The following is a 15,777-nucleotide window of genomic DNA, read 5'->3' as shown; positions in this document are numbered from 1 at the left end:
GAGATGGAATTTGAACACATTTCATATGGAGCTTATGTGAAAACTAGTTTTACCCACTGCTCAGCTCCTATAAATCATAGCGTGATTCTTTATAACTTATAGCCTTCCTCAATAAATGGACTATATAACTCAAATTGAATTTTAAAATTCAAACGAGTAGTCCTGTAGGTAGCGCTTGCAAACAAACTTCAACTTTATGTATTAGAAGAGTACCCTTAGTATGAGTTTGCTTTATGTTTAAAGCCCGTTCGTCTCTCTGATTTGTTGGTTTATTCGAGCCAACCAATCAGAGCACCGAACGCGCTCTCGTTTCGATTACTTTAAACGTAAAGCAAACTCGTACTAAGGCTACAGATTCTGTCTCTAATTAGCAAAACTATAGATTTAGAAGTTATTAAACTTGGCCTTTAGTGTGTATTGTACTTTAATTTGTAATTAACTTGTGTTACTGAATTATCCAGTGAAATGTAAAACATTTGAAGTGCCTTCCAGTGAAAAAAGATTTAATAAATTGATTATGAAAACTAATTGTTGTTTACTTTCTATTTTGCTATGATTTGGTACCTAAGTTGCAATTTGACTTCGCCACGACATAAAATATCTCATCATCTTTGTCAACTACAACTGCCCGTGAGTGTCCAGCTGGACTATGGGCTTCATCTACATAAGGGGTTCGTTATGATCTCCACTTTTGAAAAGGAGTCAGAGATCACAGTGTGAACGAATCAGGTTCATCGGAGAATGCTGCTTTCCTTACATACATGCATACATAACCTTACTCCTGTCTCCCATGAAGGTAAGAATCGTAAAAATTGGAACGCACCTTACATACCTCTTTCGTTACATCAACAGTCATCAATCTTTTCATGCATGGTCGTGGGTTAAAGGTGCTGCTATCCAGTCTCTAGTAAATACATATATGATTCTTCAGTCGATTATCACAAGAGTAGAAATAGAAACATACCTATTTCTTAACACACCTAAAATGCCTTTTTTGTTGGGACAAGCCCGGTACAACCTCCTATAACGCTGAAACTCCTGTAAGCCAGGATCATCAGTACAATCATGAAAACAACAGAACATTAAATTTCGACGCATATCCCGCAACAAAATAAATTAGAAGATATTTTTACAGGAGAAGAAAAAGAAAAACCTAAAAGTGCAACATTTTATTAAGAAAAAAATCATAAGGTTTTACATCAAAATTCTCTATCGGGTTTAACACCGTCCCAGCTGACGATGTCTTTGTTGAACCATACCAGTTGGCCTCTCAAGGTATCAGGAGCGTCCAGAGCGACATACAATGGGGCTACGGCTCCCTCATCTATGGTCATAGGCCCGTTGTGAGACGACATGTCCGTGTCCACATAGCCGGGATGCACTGAGTTGATTTTCAAGTCTGTAAAATAAAAAAGTTAATAAATAATTATTCGGCATGAATGGGACTGCTCGAGCAAAAGTGAAAGAGGCTTTGTTAAAACATTTCATCTACTCAAAATATTTGTACCTAAGTACATAGGTGCTTATAGCCACTATCTACTTACCTATTTATTTACTTGACAACATGTATTTTTTGTTATGAAATAGGTACTGACTGGCAGTACTAAAGAGATAAAGATAGTATACTTATCTACACTTGGGAGCAAAGAAACAGAGACACGAAACGAACGAACGATACCTTTAAAATTACAGTAGGTACATTTTGTTGTAAAACGTACCTATATTTTTTTCATCATCATCATCATCAGCCTATAGCAGTACACTGCTGGACATAGGCCTCCCCAATTGTTCGCCACTTTGCTCTATCACTAGCGACTCGCATATTTTTTTAGTTGTAGAGGATTCTTTAAAATGAATAATTCGCTGGTGGCTTCGTCTCTTTGCTCGCAAGTGTATCTTAGATTCACTTTTTTAATACTTTCTTTTGCTGGATCTCTGAAGTTTATCGTGTAAGTTACCTACGGTCTGCAAAGAAGTTTCTGGATAGGTAAGTACCTAAAGATTCCTATCTTGCTTTCTCTAGTGTCCTGTTGACTATAAATCGAATTTACTGACTCAGCTCTCAGGTACTCTCAAGTTTCAACTCACCTCTATCCATATACATGCGTTGATGAATGTTACTCAACGCCGTCACTCCAACTTTAGCCACCACCAGCGAGGAGTTCCCCCACTCCGCAGCCTGCGTGCCTTGCTTAGCAGCATCCACGTACTGCTGCATCAGAGCCGACAACCCTGCCACAGTCAACTTCTCATCTTTCAACTTATCCCTCAAAGCCAGACTTGGGATATTGCTCAAGTGAGCATAAGAACTGGAAATGTTGACAACTCTAGCACCATTTTTAAGAACCGGGAATAAAATATCGCAAGTTGTTACCAAAGCGAAGTAATTGACGTGTAACGTTTGTTCAGCCTGGATGGCTACTGGATCTGTGGCGTTTCTGCCGAATGCGATGCCAGCGTTGTTCACTAAAATGTCGATTCCGTCGTAATTCTTTTTGATGTAGTCTCTGAAGGTCTCGAGGCTGTGCGTGTCGGTGATGTCGAGCTGGTGGTAGCGGGGGCGCAGACCCTCACGCTCCAGTGCTGCTACGGCCGCGGCGCCGCGCTCCACGTTGCGCGAGGTCAGATACACGGCGCCCTCGAACCGCTTGCACAGCCCGCGCACTATCGCGAACCCGATACCTTTATTCGCTCCCGTCACTACAGCCACTTTTGTCGACATTTTAGCCAAATAAACAACGAGACTACCAACGTATTCTGTTTATAATGTAACACTGAATCCTCGGTCTACTCGTTAACTCGTTCACACACAAAAACAGCGATTCATTGTGGCAACAGTTTTGATAAAATTATACTTGCGGTTTACCTCAGTTGATATAGATTAAGCAATTGTTATTCACACGTGTTTTAGCAAATAATTTATCTTTGTTTTTGTCTTTGCAAGTACAAAAATAAGATACCGGTCTACGCCCACGTAACGTGAAATAAAAACAACATAAGAATTAATTATTACCTAATGATAAAAAATTGCCGAACTAGTTTCTGCTCAGAAATGCTCTACCAATGTCTCGTGAGTTCGTGTTACGAATCATCAAATGATGCAAAACAACATTTTGAAACAATTGTAATTATGTCTTCGGGATTAGCGATTGCTCGAAAAACTTCAAGTTGCCTCGAAATTGATCGGAAAAACACGAGCCGTCACGAAAAGATACGATCTTATTTAGCTTCTTTTTGAAGGTGGAAAATCATCCAATGACTTCTCCCACCGTGAGCGAAGCGAGAAGGAGTGTCAGACTCTTACTGACTAAAAACCACTCCGTTCCTACTCCTGCTTTTCGAGCCGGAGTCCCAGTAAACCCGCTAGGTAGTCCGCAGCTCATCTTACATAGCTTAACAGCAAAAATCAGGACATGTGCAGCAAACACTTTATCAACCACACCAATAATGCAATCAAAATGTCATTAACCGATAGTGAAGTTATCCTAGCTTACATCATATCTGTGAATATTTGAATTTCATGATCTCTTTAACACAAATATTACAATCGTAACTTCATAAGATAGATAACAATCTGGAGGTTATTAACTCGAATTAAAATGCAAATAGAACTTATTTAATAATGTAGGTAATAAGTGAATTCATTACTTCATCTGTTAACCCATTGTATGCCGGAACGCAAGACGAATCCACGCGAGACAATACAAACAATAATATAAAACCGTAAACAACAATTATTGTCTAACTGCATCCTTAGAGATGCCTACGGTAAAACGGGGTGAATAGAATTCAAAGGGAGAATAGACACAGGAATGCGAATGAGGTGAATAAATGTTAGAATATTTTCCCAACTCTTTTCATTTATTTTCTTCTGCATCTATTCACTCCTCGAATTATATTCAAGGCAAGCAAGCTTTAGGCGTAAACCCTCGCGCTCCAGTGGGGCCACATCCAAGCTCCACGGAGCGCGAGGTCAGGGTCTGCTAGCCTTAGTCTGCTATTACAATTGGGTACCTCGGTCAAAAATAAATTATTACAACTTTTCAATATAATAAAATATTAACTCTCATTCATAAATTTGATGAACTATTTAATTTTCGACTTTTTCTAGCTTAATTTCTAGAAATAAGTCTGCTATTTGACGTCAAAAACTTATGACGTCATAACGCACTATTTCATACAAAGTTCATAGAAATATCGTTTTTGACGTTTCGAAAAAGTATTGAATTTGACTAGTAGGAAAGTAGCCTATTGTGTCAGAATGGTCGATCATTGATCAGTGCAAGAGGGACGGAGCTATGTAGGTTGTATAGCTCCACAGATAGGTACACAGATTTCTTGAAGCGCCTGCACAGCCCGCGCCCTATCGCAAACCCGATACGCGTCTGCATAGTGGTCACTTGGTCAGGCAACAATAATTTAATCAAATCAATGTGGTTCGCCTCAACAAATATAGGTAGGTAGGTGTACAAGACCAAAAATAAACAAGAGATAACATTTCACCAACATTTATTTATCAACGGTTATAATTTACAATTTACAACACATATATAACAAACAGTAAAAATAACGCATATAAAAAATATATATTTCGATCAAGATGTTACACATTAAGACACAACATTAGAGAGTTATAAATGCAGTTTTTTATACTTATCTAGTAAAGCACATAAAAGTATTATACAGGGTGTCCCTGAAGTCGACGTCCAACAGGCACCAGATGATCGGCAAGGCTCTAACTGTTATCAGAAAAATATAAAAAAAAAATCTATGTCCTACAGTTTTTAAATTACAGTCACTTATGTGTTATCCACGAAAAAGTACACCCTGTGCCAGTCTTTTGACTCTTGTTGCTACAAATCTTTATTTTTTCGTCTGTAGTCTTGCTTACATTATCCTGAATAGTGCTTCAGTAATATGGAATCATAAGTTCTTAGCCAACTGCTTTAGATTGGAAAACATTATCAGTTTTAGAAGAACCAAATACTCTGAATAAATTTTTCACCTTACTTTAAGTGACTGTCCTGAATAAATTATGTACGGCGCTAGTAGTGGCAAATTTCACCAAAGTTGGCGCATTTAATAAGGATTCTAAAATGGTATAGCACTTAGCACATTACTTCTTAAATTCGACATAAAAAATGATTTTTCAACGAAACGGAGTTTCGATGAATTTATTTGAACTTACTAAAAATTCTTCTAGTGTACTCAAAGCATACTTTACAACCTCATATGCACTAGACAACACTTTGCACGCGATTTGTTATCATCATGTTGAAAGTCAGCGAGGATCTCTTGTCAAACAACACTACTCTACTCATGATTTCGCTTGCAGCATTCGTCGGCAATATTATCGCTAGACTAAATTACGCATATAAAACTGATGTTGTGCATCATGTCTCACTAAATAATATTGAATGATTGCAATATGATGTTAAAAGTGCATCAAACACATTATCAACTGTGTAGTAAAATTAAAAGGAACTGACGCGGCAGAGTCATGTACACAGCATATCGACGCGGTGGGGGTGCGAGGGAGAAGCGGTAGTGGTATGGTGTACATGAGCCCTTGCGAACGATTACTTGTCATATCCCCATCAAAAAAAAAAAAAAAATTGGGTGGATCCTCCGATTAAGTTACGTGATCATGCCTCGTGATCAAATGCGGTATGAAGCATCAACTGTTCTTTAGTTTGATGAGAAAGAAATAAATAGTTTATTTGCACCGTTACAAGAAATTACAGGTAAAGCAAAAAAATAAATAAAAAAAAATTCAACACGACGCAAAAAAGCCAGTGTTTAGCTAAAATGCCGTATCCCGAGTACGATGGCTCGAGATGCACAACATCAGTTCCTCTAGCGATAATATTGCCGACGAATGCTGGAAGCGAAATCATGAGTAGACAGACAATGTTGTTTGACAAGAGATCCTCGCTGACTTTCAACATGATGATAACAAATCGCGTGCAAAGTGTTGTCTAGTGCATATGAGGTTGTAAAGTATGCTTTGAGTACACTAGAAGAATTTTTAGTAAGTTCAAATAAATTCATCGAAACTCCGTTTCGTTGAAAAATCATTTTTTGTGCCGAATTTAAGAAGTAATGTGCTAAGTGCTATACCATTTTAGAATCCTTATTAAATGCGCCAACTTTGGTGAAATTTGCCACTACTAGCGTCGTACATAATTTATTCAGTACAGTCACTTAAAGTAAGGTGAAAATTTTATTCAGAGTATTTGGTTCGTCTAAAACTGATAATGTTTTCCAATCTAAAGCAGTTGGCTAAGAATTTATGATTCCATATTACTGAAGCACTATTCAGGATAATGTAAGGAAGACTACAGACGAAAAAATAAAGATTTGTAGCAACAAGAGTCAAAAGACTGGCACAGGGTGTACTTTTTCGTGGATAACACATAAGTGACTGTAATTTAAAAACTGTAGGACATAGATTTTTTTTTATATTTTTCTGATAACAGTTAGAGCCTTGCCGATCATCTGGTGCCTGTTGGACGTCGACTTCAGGGACACCCTGTATATTAAGCATCGCTTAAAACTAATATATTGGATTATGGGTAACACATATCATGAGAATTTCTCAGTCCTGTAATTTTCGTTTATTTTTAATAATTTTATATTTATTGTAATTGTAATAGAAAATAAAACTGTTGATGTTTTTGTAAATAAGCATGGGTTCCCTAGATGTGGGGTTGTAATTAAAGCAAGACGGATAAACCGTAGTGTCTTCAGTTAATGTTACGGAATGGACACCTACCCAGATTGCGGTTCTCACTTTCGATGGGCAAAATTTACCAAAGAAAGGTTTTGTTTTTATTCTGCTTTCCCAGAAGAATCTTACACATACCCTACAATACAGTATTTCAACTGTTGTCGTTTTGGACACAGCCGCACTTATGCCGCTCCAAGCCGCGTTGTTTCAGATGTGGTCAGGATCATCCTAGCGATGGATGCCTAATATCAGAGGAATTTGCACATTGCAAAGGCAACCATTTTGCCAATAACAGCACTTGCCTTAAATTGGGCCGCTAGAAGAATACCTGATAACAAAAAAAGCGATTTCCTATGCGAAAGCAAGCCAAGTATTTCCTACAGTCAAAAAGTCGTATGCCGAGGTGTCTAAATCATCTAACTACATTTCATCTTCACCGACAGAAATATCACCCTCTCAAAGAATGTTATATAAAATCTTCCTCAAACCTAAATCCCATGCACCTCTTTCTCCCAGCTACGATAAGAAGGTCTATCAGGCCCTTATCCATGATTACTGCTCAATGACGGAACAGTTGCCCTTTCCCAATGGAATCCGGAAACAACACCCATAGCACCAAAAATCAGTAGCTCTTGACGGTGTTTTTGAGCAGGTAAAACTACCTGAATACGTTGCCTCATAGAAAAGCTACAAATAAAGATAGTATTTACAAATTCCATCCTCTAGTAGGAGGGTTCCTTTATTGGAACGTGAGCAGTACTCTTCCCAGGAAGAGTGACTTAAGCCATTTAATAAATTCAAGCCATTAATTTGTGGACATCTTAGCCCAGAATCGGAATAGCAGTCCGCCGTTTTTTAGAAAAATAAAAAGATAAAAATGATGACAAATATAAAAGACTACTCTTAAAAAGCAAACCAAAACTGCCAAACAGGCAGTGATGAAGAAATAATAAACAACATCCCAATATGGAAAAGTAATAAAATCACAGGGAATAGACTGTTGCCGGAAAAGCGCATCCGTCCTCCACACGCGGCGCACAGAGCGCCAGTTGCGATGCCGGCACCGGCAACGATCCCGACCACCAGCGGGCAACCCCAGGCCCCAAAACTCTCTAAGGGCAAAGGAAAGGGCAAAAAGCCTAAGGCGGCGGCTCCACTTGCGCCCAGCACAAGTGCAATATCGGGCATCTGCCTGCGTGAGGCACTGCCAGAGCTTCGGGGAGAGTTCTAAGACGGGATGGCACTCGTGAGGGTTCCTTGCGCGCTTCCTATATCTCATTTTGATGACCTGCTCGCCCACAGCGATGTTCTGCAGAAGGTGCTTATTTTGCGCCTTCAGCAGATCAACAATTTCATCATCGCTGTAGCTTGACAGCACGCCCCGAATGCAGACCATGGGGCTCCTGGACCTTGAGCCCGCTGCTTGTTTTTACCTGGTCTTTGACCAGATTGAGGTCCGTTTTGCTCGCGCACCTCAGGATCACCTTCTGGTTCCGAGCTTTGCGGACCGTATCGACTCGGGCCCCACTGGTTTTTAGGTCCAGGGCGACCCTGATCCTCTCGATCACATTGTCCCCAGTGTGTGTGGGGTCAGTCGACGAGACGATCAGGGTGTGATTTGGTTGCAGCGGTTTGGGGGGCTTTGGTGTACTGGCGACCTGGGCAAAGGTTTTGGGACCCTACTGTTGTTAAGTCGGTTTTTCCACTTTACCCAGGTCTGCCACCCCCTTCTGAATGTCCTGGAGTGTCTTCTTGACCTCAACGACTGCCAGCTCCGTGTCCAGACTTGGCACCGTCTGCGTCTGGACGCTCGGCTCCTTGTCACGCAGTACGCGGAGATCCGCCGAGACCATCTCCAGTCTCTCAGAAATAGTGTTATCGGTCGTTGCGGTGGTGGTGGTGGGATGGGCGTAGGTTTAGCTTTTACTTCCGCTAGCAGTTTCTGGAGCTTGTCTACTTCCATCTCAAATTTCGCCGATGTTAGTAGGTCGGATTCCGACACCTGGCTAGTAGGGGTAGGGGTATCCTTTGGCCGGTTGAGGTCGTTTTTCACCTGTTCGAGAACCTTTCGGAGCACGTCTAGTTGGTTTGAGAGGTTCGATATGTTCCTCTCGATTTTTAATAGGCCTTCGCCCATGGAATCCCATTTGGGATCCCCCGGTGTGCCCACTGCGCACAACCTGGTCTTCTCGTGCTCCTTGATGTTGTTGAGGTTCGATTGCTTGACCTCTTCCTTGACCTCCTTAATTCCCTTGAATGCCTCAAGGGTTTCGTGGCCCAGCCATTCCCTAATTCCTTTAGCCTCTTTTTTGGTGTCGGTGAGGTCCGACCGCATGAGGAAGAGCTCTGCCTTAAGCGCCATGACATCCCGAGTGTGAGCCCTCTCGACTTGCACAAGCTCTTGCGCATGTCGAGAGCGCTCCCTCTCCAGGTTGTACTTGTGGCGCGCTCTCGAGACCGCCAGAGACAGTACGGTCTCGTAAAGTCCCTGAAGGCACTCGTAGGCAGTGACCTTGCACTCCCTCTTCATATTGAGGGCCGCCTCCAGTGCGTCTTTGCCCTTTTGAAGGAGACCTTTGGCCTCCCGGGTGGCAAGGTCCATCTCCACCCCTGTGCCTCTCGGAGTTCGGTAAAGCATGCTTCTCCTTTCGGGTCGGGCAACTTGTCCCGCCGACGAAGCAACAGAGCTTTCCTCATCCGAGACGATCTGACGAGGGGGGGAGATCCCGCACTGTTCCCAATCTTGAACTGTAAGCTCCGAGATCCTGCTGCGGTCTTCCGACTCGGGTATCATTGATGGTGTCTCCGGGACTGATGTTGGGGCGGGTGAGCTTAACTGAGTCGGTTGCTCCCGACTCCGATGCTGCCTTTGTTACCTTTGGCGGCTCCGATGAACGCGCCGCCTTTTCTAATGCGACCGATCTCGCCACGGTGGTCTTAAGGACCTTTTTCCTTAGGGACTTGGTCGCCTTGCTGGTGGTTTCCGTGGTCGTTTTGCGGGTAGTGGAGGCGGATACATTAGTAGAGATGCAGATTCACCAGCTGAACCGGAAACCACCCAAGCAACTCCTTTGAGCCGGCAGGACGACTTAGGGGAATCTTCTACTCGTCGTCAACTACAACGTCTTAGACGGCGGTGTTAAATAAATAGAACAAAAAATAATATATATTTTCAGTTAGAATTCAGTGCAGTAAGTTTAAAATTACGACTTAGTAAACGTACCGAAGTTAAAAGGTCGTGAAAATTATGACAACTGGTGTTTTGCGGCGGAGAACGTTTAAGTATTGGACGGCATGGCGGACGCTATTAAGCAGTCATTAGCAGAAATGGCTACATCGGTTCAAAAAGCAGAAGATATGAAGGCAAAAGTCTCGTGAAGTGACGCAAACCGAGACGAGAGCGGCCGAGTCGAAGGGTAGTTTAACACCTCTCTACCCCGTGCAGGAGACGAGGCCAGGACGGACCTGGCAGGAATGTGGGGCTGCGGAAGAATCTGGATTCTCGTGCCCCCACGTGCTCGTGTGAAGAGGAGGAGGTAAGAATCCGGCATGCCCTCCCACTCCCTCCGCCTGGGTAAAGGCGGAGGGAGTCAATGAGGATTTCCCCCTAAAAAAAGATGAGTACAGTGCCGTCAAGGGCCTCCATCACCACCAGCAGTTGAAGAAAACCATAAAAAGTCAGTATGAAATACTCCAAACCCTTCTCAGGTTCTCGGCCTCGCTTCTCAGACTCTAAACTACAGAACCACCGACCTCACCCACTTTTTAATATTAACTTGTAAAACAAGGACGAAAATAATTCAGATCCTCTCGATTTCAAATACACGATTAGAAAAGACCCAGACTAAAATTGAAATGAGAAAGATAGGTGGGGACCTATGTTAACTATTTGCACACACAACTTGTTAAGAATTCGTTAAATATTTCGAAAATGCAAGTGCTTCGGAAACACTTGACCATTTCAGACCTTATCTTCAGACAGAAATATAAGAAACTGAAAATAAATAAACTTTGCTCTTAAAGAGAACAAAGACTGTCCAGTAGGCAGCAATGGAAAAATAAAAAAAACAACATCCAAGTTGATGATAGATGTGGATAGATGTGGAAAGTAATAAAGGCTAGGTAACCTATCAAACTGGTACGGAATGGAAATCTATTCAAACTGTACATTAAGCACCATTGAAAAGTGACCGGTGCTAGTAGAAGTAGAGGATTTGCCATCAACAATTTTTGTTGGCACTCTAAGTCTTAAAAGGAGACAAGCCTTTGTTGCTTACATTAACATGATATGTGTTACCTAGAAACGAGTGAAAACGAGTGAAAACAAAAACAAACAAGTGAAGCGAGCACTCGCCGGCAGTGTGAACAGTCAGCGATCAACTATTTGTATATGCATCTGTTTACACCGAAAGTATATCTATTGTACGTTTCTTGAGCGAGAAAATAGCCGATAGTTAGTCGTTCACTTTGGTGGGACAACTGCCTAACATGATATGTGTTACCCTTAAACCTACTAAATAAACAAACCCAAACCCTAGCCTTGAGGTTTTTCACCATCCCAGCAGACAATATCCTTATTAAACCACATGTATTGGCCTTTGACGGAGTCCGGAGCATCCAAGGCCAAGTAGAGAGGTGCTATGGCTCCCTCGTCGATGCTGAGCGGTCCTTTGTGTGAAGACATGTCCGTTGACACATAGCCAGGGTGCACCGAGTTCACTTTTATATCTGTGGAATGAAAAGTTGTTTAAATATACACCTAAATTACACTTGCATAAGATAAATTTTTATACACCTTTAATTGTACTGATGACATAGCACTTCTGTTTGAGCACTAGTACTCAGCCTGTTAGGTCTTATCTTTCATTTAACAATTTCGTTGTTTGTGGAGTTACTTATAAGATAAGCTAGATAGTTTTATTTTATCTGTTACCAAGCCATTTTAAAACTGTTTTGTCATCTTGTTTGTTCATTGTTTTATTTTTTTATTTATGTTTCAAAAGTTGCTAGTTATATGGTTTAATTGGAATAAATTACATGACTTTGACTTTAAAAAACATAATGTTGTTTTTTTCCCGAGTTCAAATACATGTTTATTGCTAACACCCAGACCCGTATCAACAATTTGTAGATCATATGAAGAATTGCTCTGTACGGAAAACTTTAATGCTGGTTGCCCAGCCACTGCACCAACCTACTTCATTTCATACAGATTCCAATAAGACACATCTTCAAATACTAATAAGCATATTTTTATACTTGGATGATTTAGGTAACTTTACTGATCACTTACCTCTGTCACTCAGCAATCTCTGTTGAATATTAGTCAGTGCAGTGACGCCAACTTTAGAAACAGCATAAGTAGAGTTCCCCCATTCCTTAGCATGCGTTCCCTTCTCAGTAGCATCTACGAACTGTTGCATCAACTTCGAAAGCTCTTCAACCGTCAACTTTTCGTCCTTGAAACGCTCCCGAAGCTCTTTGCTGGGAATATTACTCAAGTGTCCCGCTGAACTGGAAATGTTGACGACTCTCGCACCCCTCCTGAGTATCGGGAACAGAATATCGCACGTGGAAACCAAAGAAAAGTAGTTTACGAACAATGTTTCCTTAGCTTGTACGGCTACCGGCTCAGTAGCGGCACTTTTGAACGCAATCGCTGCGTTATTCACCAAGATGTCAATTCCTCCGTACGTACTCTTGAGATAATCCCTGAATGTTTCAAGGCTCTTCTTCTCCGTTACATCCAGTTGATGGAACTTGGGATGCAAACCTTCCTTCTCAAGGTCGGCGACCGCTTTTTTCCCGCGTTCTACATCTCGCGAAGTCAAGTAAACCACGCCATCAAATCGTTTGCAAAGACCGCGGACTATGGCAAAACCGATGCCTTTATTAGATCCAGTTACTACAGCTACTTTTGCCATTTTGCAGGGCAGAATTACCTATAAGGACGCTGAAATTGCAAAAACAAACAAACCAATCAAGTCACGTTGTTGAACTTTGACAAGTTAAAAAATATTTAATTTAGCTTTTTTATCTATGGACTTGTGAATAGTTTGGCTTACAGCGATCTACTAAGCAGCGTTGTTGAGTGATGTTTGGTTTTTTTTTTGATAACGCAATACATAACAAAGAGGCGTATTTTATCAATACCTGATAAGAAGACACAAGTACGTAGATAGTACTTATCCAATTTTTATCTCAACGGCTTTGGTAAACGAACATTTCGAGCCGGAACCCCGTTAACCCGCTAAGTAGTCCGTAGCTCTGGCTCGGCATTAGCCCTTCTTGGGGTCCATCTGTGATGGTTTGATGGATCATTAAGGCGCACGCGGATCGCGACTCGCCATACGCATGAGTCTGGTTCTGTTGAGGCGGTAAGTCACCCTTGCTCGCCCTCCACAGAAGCAGAGAATTGCTTTACTTGTTTCACGAGTTATTATTATGGACACTATTCCCAACTTAGTCCTTTTTAAATAAGTAAGTATTTCCAATATCAAAAGCCATAAAATGCTTAACCAGGTTTCAAACATAAGGTTTCTTACTAATGCGAATGCCAAATGCCGCTGTCGGGTACCTAGGTAGTTTATAGAAACTACTTACTACTACTTCTTACAAAACATAAATATGTAGTTTATTTAATTTAACTTAAAATAAAAAAGGAAACCTTATTTTCCCTCAAGTCCCAGGGATCCCTAAACCCATGATGCAAAATTCGTATTTGAGACATTGTCATTTTTTGATAGTTCATCACATTATGACATTGACATCATTTGAATTTTGATCATTCAATTCAAAGAGTAAAGTAATATATAGGGTAATTCAATTTCAGTCGTTGCCTTTCTCATAGTACCTATCACGGAGTTTTCTCAATATTTTGGTGAAAAATGGCTTCAAAAGTAGCTGTAGTTACAGGAGCCAATAAAGGCATTGGTTTTGCTATAGTACGTGGCCTTTGCAAGCGTTTTGATGGTGTAGTTTACCTTACTTCAAGAAATATAGAACGCGGTAAAAAAGCCGTAGCTGAGCTTGAAAAGGAAGGTTTAAAGCCTAATTATCACCAGCTGGATATTACAGACAAGAATAGTTTGGAAACATTCAGAGATTATATCAAGAATAAGTACGGAGGAATCGATATATTGGTAAATAACGCAGCGATTGCATTTAAAGGCAACGCCACGGAGCCGGCGGCCGTGCAAGCCAAGGAAACATTATTCGTAAACTACTTTTCTCTGGTTTCTACGTGTGATATCTTATTCCCTATCCTCAAAAATGGTGCTCGCGTTGTTAATCTATCGAGTTCTTGCGGCCAATTAGGCTTAATTCCAAGTGAAGAGTTGAGAGAACGTCTTAATGATGAGAAATTAACTGTTCCGGAGCTGTCGGACTTGATGCAGCAGTATGTGGATGCTGCTCAGCAAGGAACGCAGACTGAAGCTTGGGGAACCTCTTCATATGTGGTCTCTAAAGTTGGTGTGTCTGCATTGACTAATGTACAACAGAGAATGCTGGAGAGCAGAGGTTTGTGACATTTATTATTGAGGGTAGTAGTAATTCATAGGGTTGCCATCACTAAAAGATAAAAATACTACATAATATTCTATGTTAAATGTATTCCTCATATTATAAGTGAACCCTGTATCTATGTTCTTAGGATAATAAAATTCTTTAAACATAAAATGAAGCAATCAGGATAAATTGAGACAAAACAACAGATTTTAGAAAACTACCTCCCTGTCCTAATTATCATCCTGCATTTCAATAATTTGCCTAAATAATGCCTTACATTCACTGAGTGTATGTTACATAGGCAGAGGTGCTACCATAAGAATGTTACCAGCCATATTTAAAAATTTAGGCCCTAAAACCTGTTCATTATAAACCAATTAGAAGTAGACTAAGATTCAAAGTTTTTGAAATTCAATTCAATCAAAACCCTTTATTTCTTTTTAACTAAACAATCCTCTTTTTCAGATATAAAAGTGAACTCGGTGCACCCTGGCTATGTGGATACAGATATGACGTCCCACAGAGGCCCGCTTACCATCGACCAAGGAGCTGAAGCACCACTGTACTTAGCTCTGGATGCCCCGGACTCTGTCCGAGGCAAATATGTCTGGTACACAAAAGAGATTGTCGACTGGGACTCTGAGGATCCTATGTAAATAAATTTAAGGTCTAATTTAGCTTGAACTAATTGAGGATGCAAAAATCTCAAATGATAAGCTTAAGCTACTGATAAATATTATAATTATGAAAGTATATAACAAACTGATTGTGATATAATGTGCATTATTAAGGTCCAAGACCATATTGCATATTTTTTTTAATTTTTAAGATATCAATTTTCAATTTTTGTTTAACATTGCCCCGCACTAATATTTTCTCCTGTGTCGTGGGTAACATACAAGTTCACATACTCATGACACCCAGGCTCGAACAATTTTACACAAACAACTTGTGGATCACACATTATGTGTGCAGGAATCTAACCCACTACACGTTGGGCGGGCCACCGCGCTAACCGCGCTGTCATTCTCAGTAATTCTCAGTAATGTAAGCATTTATTATTGGCTGTAGGGTTGCCAGACATCATAAAAAAACATTCAGTGAGCGATACACAGCATCCTACTGTTATCTAAATTAGTATGTAAGTAAGAACTTCTCTATGTTATATGTACTAAAATGAGTCCCTTACAGTGTGATTATCGTTAATATAAAAATAACAAGCTTTATTTACTTGTTTTATTTCAAATTTCATTTCTTATACTCAGGCAGAAATGCAATTTTTGACAGATTATGTTGTAACGAAAATGTTAATAATGATCTGCCCGATCCAGGATTCGAACCCAAAATTCTATGACAAACGCAATCCCACAGAGATTTTTACATCAATTCTTATTTTAAATATTACAGAATATTACAAATATTATAAATTGAAAATTAAATGTGCTAGATTCTGTTCCAGATTCCTCTTCATCATCATCATAAGTCACAAGACATCCATAACTGAACATAGACCTTCCCCAATGACTTCTAGTACCCTT

The 15,777-nt window shown here is 40.5% G+C and overlaps 3 protein-coding genes across 4 annotated transcripts; 1 reads left to right on the top strand and 2 right to left on the bottom strand.

Moving 5' to 3' along the window:
• Positions 1-1,154: 1,154 nt before the first annotated feature.
• Positions 1,155-2,934, bottom strand: LOC118280653 (carbonyl reductase [NADPH] 3-like). Its single transcript, XM_035600933.2, has 2 exons — positions 2,089-2,934; positions 1,155-1,399 (listed from the first exon to the last, which is right to left on the bottom strand). The coding sequence occupies exons 1-2, from the start codon at positions 2,720-2,722 to the stop codon at positions 1,200-1,202; spliced, it is 834 nt and encodes a 277-aa protein (XP_035456826.1). The 5' UTR covers positions 2,723-2,934; the 3' UTR covers positions 1,155-1,199.
• Positions 2,935-10,901: 7,967 nt separating this feature from the next.
• LOC118280647 (carbonyl reductase [NADPH] 1) lies at positions 10,902-12,811 on the bottom strand. 2 transcript variants are annotated; one of them, XM_050699487.1, is made up of 3 exons: positions 12,024-12,811; positions 11,233-11,458; positions 10,902-11,027 (listed from the first exon to the last, which is right to left on the bottom strand). In XM_050699487.1, exons 1-2 carry the CDS (start codon positions 12,652-12,654, stop codon positions 11,265-11,267), a joined length of 825 nt encoding a protein of 274 aa, XP_050555444.1. In that variant the 5' UTR covers positions 12,655-12,811; the 3' UTR covers positions 10,902-11,027; positions 11,233-11,264. The 2 variants fall into 2 exon arrangements, with proteins under 2 accessions (XP_050555444.1, XP_035456817.2); XM_035600924.2 differs by lacking the exon at positions 10,902-11,027 and having other exon boundaries at positions 11,215-11,458.
• A 689-nt stretch (positions 12,812-13,500) lies between these two features.
• Positions 13,501-14,963, top strand: LOC118280652 (carbonyl reductase [NADPH] 3-like). Its single transcript, XM_035600932.2, has 2 exons — positions 13,501-14,251; positions 14,705-14,963. Exons 1-2 carry the CDS (start codon positions 13,618-13,620, stop codon positions 14,893-14,895), a joined length of 825 nt encoding a protein of 274 aa, XP_035456825.2. The 5' UTR covers positions 13,501-13,617; the 3' UTR covers positions 14,896-14,963.
• Positions 14,964-15,777: the final 814 nt, after the last annotated feature.

Source organism: Spodoptera frugiperda, chromosome 16 (genome assembly GCF_023101765.2).
Source record: "Spodoptera frugiperda isolate SF20-4 chromosome 16, AGI-APGP_CSIRO_Sfru_2.0, whole genome shotgun sequence".
NCBI lineage: Eukaryota > Metazoa > Arthropoda > Insecta > Lepidoptera > Noctuidae > Spodoptera > Spodoptera frugiperda.
Note: the sequence above shows the minus strand (reverse complement) of the source record. Positions and strands in the feature narration are given on the sequence as shown.

What these genes read in the sequence shown, in the direction of transcription:
- LOC118280653 (XM_035600933.2), bottom strand. Translation starts at nt 2,722, where the DNA reads ATGTCGACAAAAGTGGCTGTAGTGACGGGAGCGAATAAAGGTATCGGG. An exon ending in ACGCATGTATATGGATAGAG is followed by an intron (nt 1,400 to 2,088) that starts GTGAGTTGAAAC and finishes TTTATTTTACAG; the next exon opens with ACTTGAAAATCAACTCAGTG.
- LOC118280647 (XM_050699487.1), bottom strand. Translation starts at nt 12,654, where the DNA reads ATGGCAAAAGTAGCTGTAGTAACTGGATCTAATAAAGGCATCGGTTTT. An exon ending in GAGATTGCTGAGTGACAGAG is followed by an intron (nt 11,459 to 12,023) that starts GTAAGTGATCAG and finishes TTCATTCCACAG; the next exon opens with ATATAAAAGTGAACTCGGTG.
- LOC118280652 (XM_035600932.2), top strand. Translation starts at nt 13,618, where the DNA reads ATGGCTTCAAAAGTAGCTGTAGTTACAGGAGCCAATAAAGGCATTGGT. An exon ending in GAGAATGCTGGAGAGCAGAG is followed by an intron (nt 14,252 to 14,704) that starts GTTTGTGACATT and finishes CCTCTTTTTCAG; the next exon opens with ATATAAAAGTGAACTCGGTG.